The sequence below is a fragment of the Coregonus clupeaformis genome, unplaced genomic scaffold (genome assembly GCF_020615455.1).
Source record: "Coregonus clupeaformis isolate EN_2021a unplaced genomic scaffold, ASM2061545v1 scaf1711, whole genome shotgun sequence".
NCBI classification, from domain to species: Eukaryota; Metazoa; Chordata; class Actinopteri; order Salmoniformes; family Salmonidae; genus Coregonus; species Coregonus clupeaformis.
Window position 1 is genome coordinate 40,258 of NW_025535165.1, and position 2,243 is coordinate 42,500.

Consider the following 2,243-nt stretch of genomic DNA (forward strand, 5'->3'; position numbering starts at 1 on the left):
GTCATTTACATAGTTATCTAGTTATTTAAAATATTCAACAAGTTGTGGGTTTCTAAATTATTGGTTGATGGATTGATTGATTAAAGCCAAGTCTGATGTTGTAGGATGAATTGTGTTGCAGAATGTTGTGGGATAAGTTTATGATGATTAATGGATGGATGGATAGACTAATTGATCTATGTGTCTGTTTCCCCTGGTCAGATCCTGGAGGCGGAGGGCATGTCAGTGCCAGAGGAGGTGCCCCAGATCCTCCAGGTGGTCTCCGGGTACCTTAGAGACCACTGCCCTCCCATCACAAGCCTCTTCCCAGCGGGACCCACACACAGCCACACACACAGCCACACACACAGCCACACACAAAGCCACACACACAGCCACACCAAAAGCCTCCGATACCCTCAAGTGGAGGGGGCAGACGGGGACAGGAGAGGAGACTCTGAGAAAGGGTCAAAGGTGAAACATGGGACCAGTACTGAGTGCTGTCTCAGTCTCTGTCAGGCCGTGTCCTTCCTCCCTACAGCCGAGGATGATGAGGAGATGATGATGAGGAAGGAGGAGCGGCACAGCAGGGGTACATAGAACACACACACACACACACTCACTGGAAGAGAGAAGAGACACATGTAGATGGTTGATATTGGTTCTATGTTGTCTCCCTCAGGAGGCTGCAGTCTGGACAGAAGAGACTCTCTGAGTGTCCTCACTGTGTCTGACTTTGAATGTCCCCTTTGTATCAGGTTAGTAGTTTCCATAGGTGGTACATCCTATGGAGTCTTGTGGTACTGTGTTATTGTAGAGAAACCTGTGCTGTACTCTGATCTTAGTGCTGTACCTCTACAGGTTGTTCTATGAGCCAGTGACCACTCCCTGTGGACACACCTTCTGTAGGACCTGCCTTGAGAGAAGCCTAGACCACAACCTCCGCTGCCCCCTCTGCAAACAGCCACTACAGGAGGTAACTATGGCCTACATAACTAGGGCCTACGTAACTAGGGCCTACGTAACTAGGGTCTACATAATGAGTGTCTACGTAACTAGGGTCTACGTAACTAGGGTCTACGTAACTAGGGTCTACGTAACTAGGGTCTACGTAACTAGGGCCTACGTAACTAGTGTCTACGTAACTAGTGTCTACGTAACTAGTGTCTACGTAACTAGTGTCTACGTAACTAGGGTCTACGTAACTAGGGCCTACGTAACTAGTGTCTACATAACTAGGGCCTACGTAACTAGGGCCTACGTAACTAGGGCCTACGTAACTAGTGTCTACGTAACTAGTGTCTACGTAACTAGGGCCTACGAAACTAGTGTCTACGTAACTAGGGCCTACGTAACTAGGGTCTACGTAACTAGGGTCTACGTAACTAGTGTCTACGTAACTAGTGTCTACGTAACTAGGGTCTACGTAACTAGGGCCTACGAAACTAGTGTCTACGTAACTAGGGCCTACGTAACTAGGGTCTACGTAACTAGGGTCTACGTAACTAGGGTCTACGTAACTAGGGTCTACGTAACTAGTGTCTACGTAACTAGTGTCTACGTAACTAGGGTCTACGTAACTAGTGTCTACGTAACTAGTGTCTACGTAACTAGGGCCTACGAAACTAGTGTCTACGTAACTAGGGCCTACGTAACTAGGGTCTACGTAACTAGGGTCTACGTAACTAGGGTCTACGTAACTAGGGTCTACGTAACTAGGGTCTACGTAACTAGTGTCTACGTAACTAGGGTCTACGTAACTAGGGCCTACGTAACTAGGGTCTACGTAACTAGGGTCTACGTAACTAGGGTCTACGTAACTAGTGTCTACGTAACTAGGGCCTACGTAACTAGTGTCTACGTAACTACAGTGTTACAAAGTGAGAATAAAATGGATTTAATTGTAATTTCTTGTCAACAATCTACACAAAATACTATGTCATGTAGAAGTGGAAGATATATTTATTTTTTAAGATAAAAAAAAAAAGAATCTTAACTAGAATTTAGTATTCAGCCCCTTTGTTTAGGCAAGCCTAAATTACTTCTGTAAGGTCCGTTACACAGATTCAACTACAAAGACCAGGGAGCTTTTTGAAAGCCTCATAAAGAAGGGCAGTGATTGGTAGATGGGTAACAATAACAAATCAGACATTGAATATCTCTTTAAGCATGGTCTAGTTAATAATTATGCTGTGGATTATGAATTAAACTACTCAGACACATCAAAGATACAGTCGTCCTTCTACATGCAGGACAGGAATGAA

The 2,243-nt window shown here is 44.9% G+C and overlaps 1 protein-coding gene across 1 annotated transcript in view; it reads left to right on the top strand.

The window, feature by feature from the left end:
- The first annotated feature begins 205 nt into the window (after positions 1–205).
- LOC121555527 (LON peptidase N-terminal domain and RING finger protein 1) overlaps positions 206–2,243 on the top strand; it is a 37,716-nt gene continuing 35,678 nt past the window's right edge. The window contains exons 1-3 of the mRNA XM_045218660.1: positions 206–571; positions 662–737; positions 841–955. Coding sequence (XP_045074595.1) covers positions 220–571; positions 662–737; positions 841–955 — 543 coding nt within the window. The 5' untranslated portion in view covers positions 206–219. The remainder of the gene's footprint in view (positions 572–661; positions 738–840; positions 956–2,243) is intronic.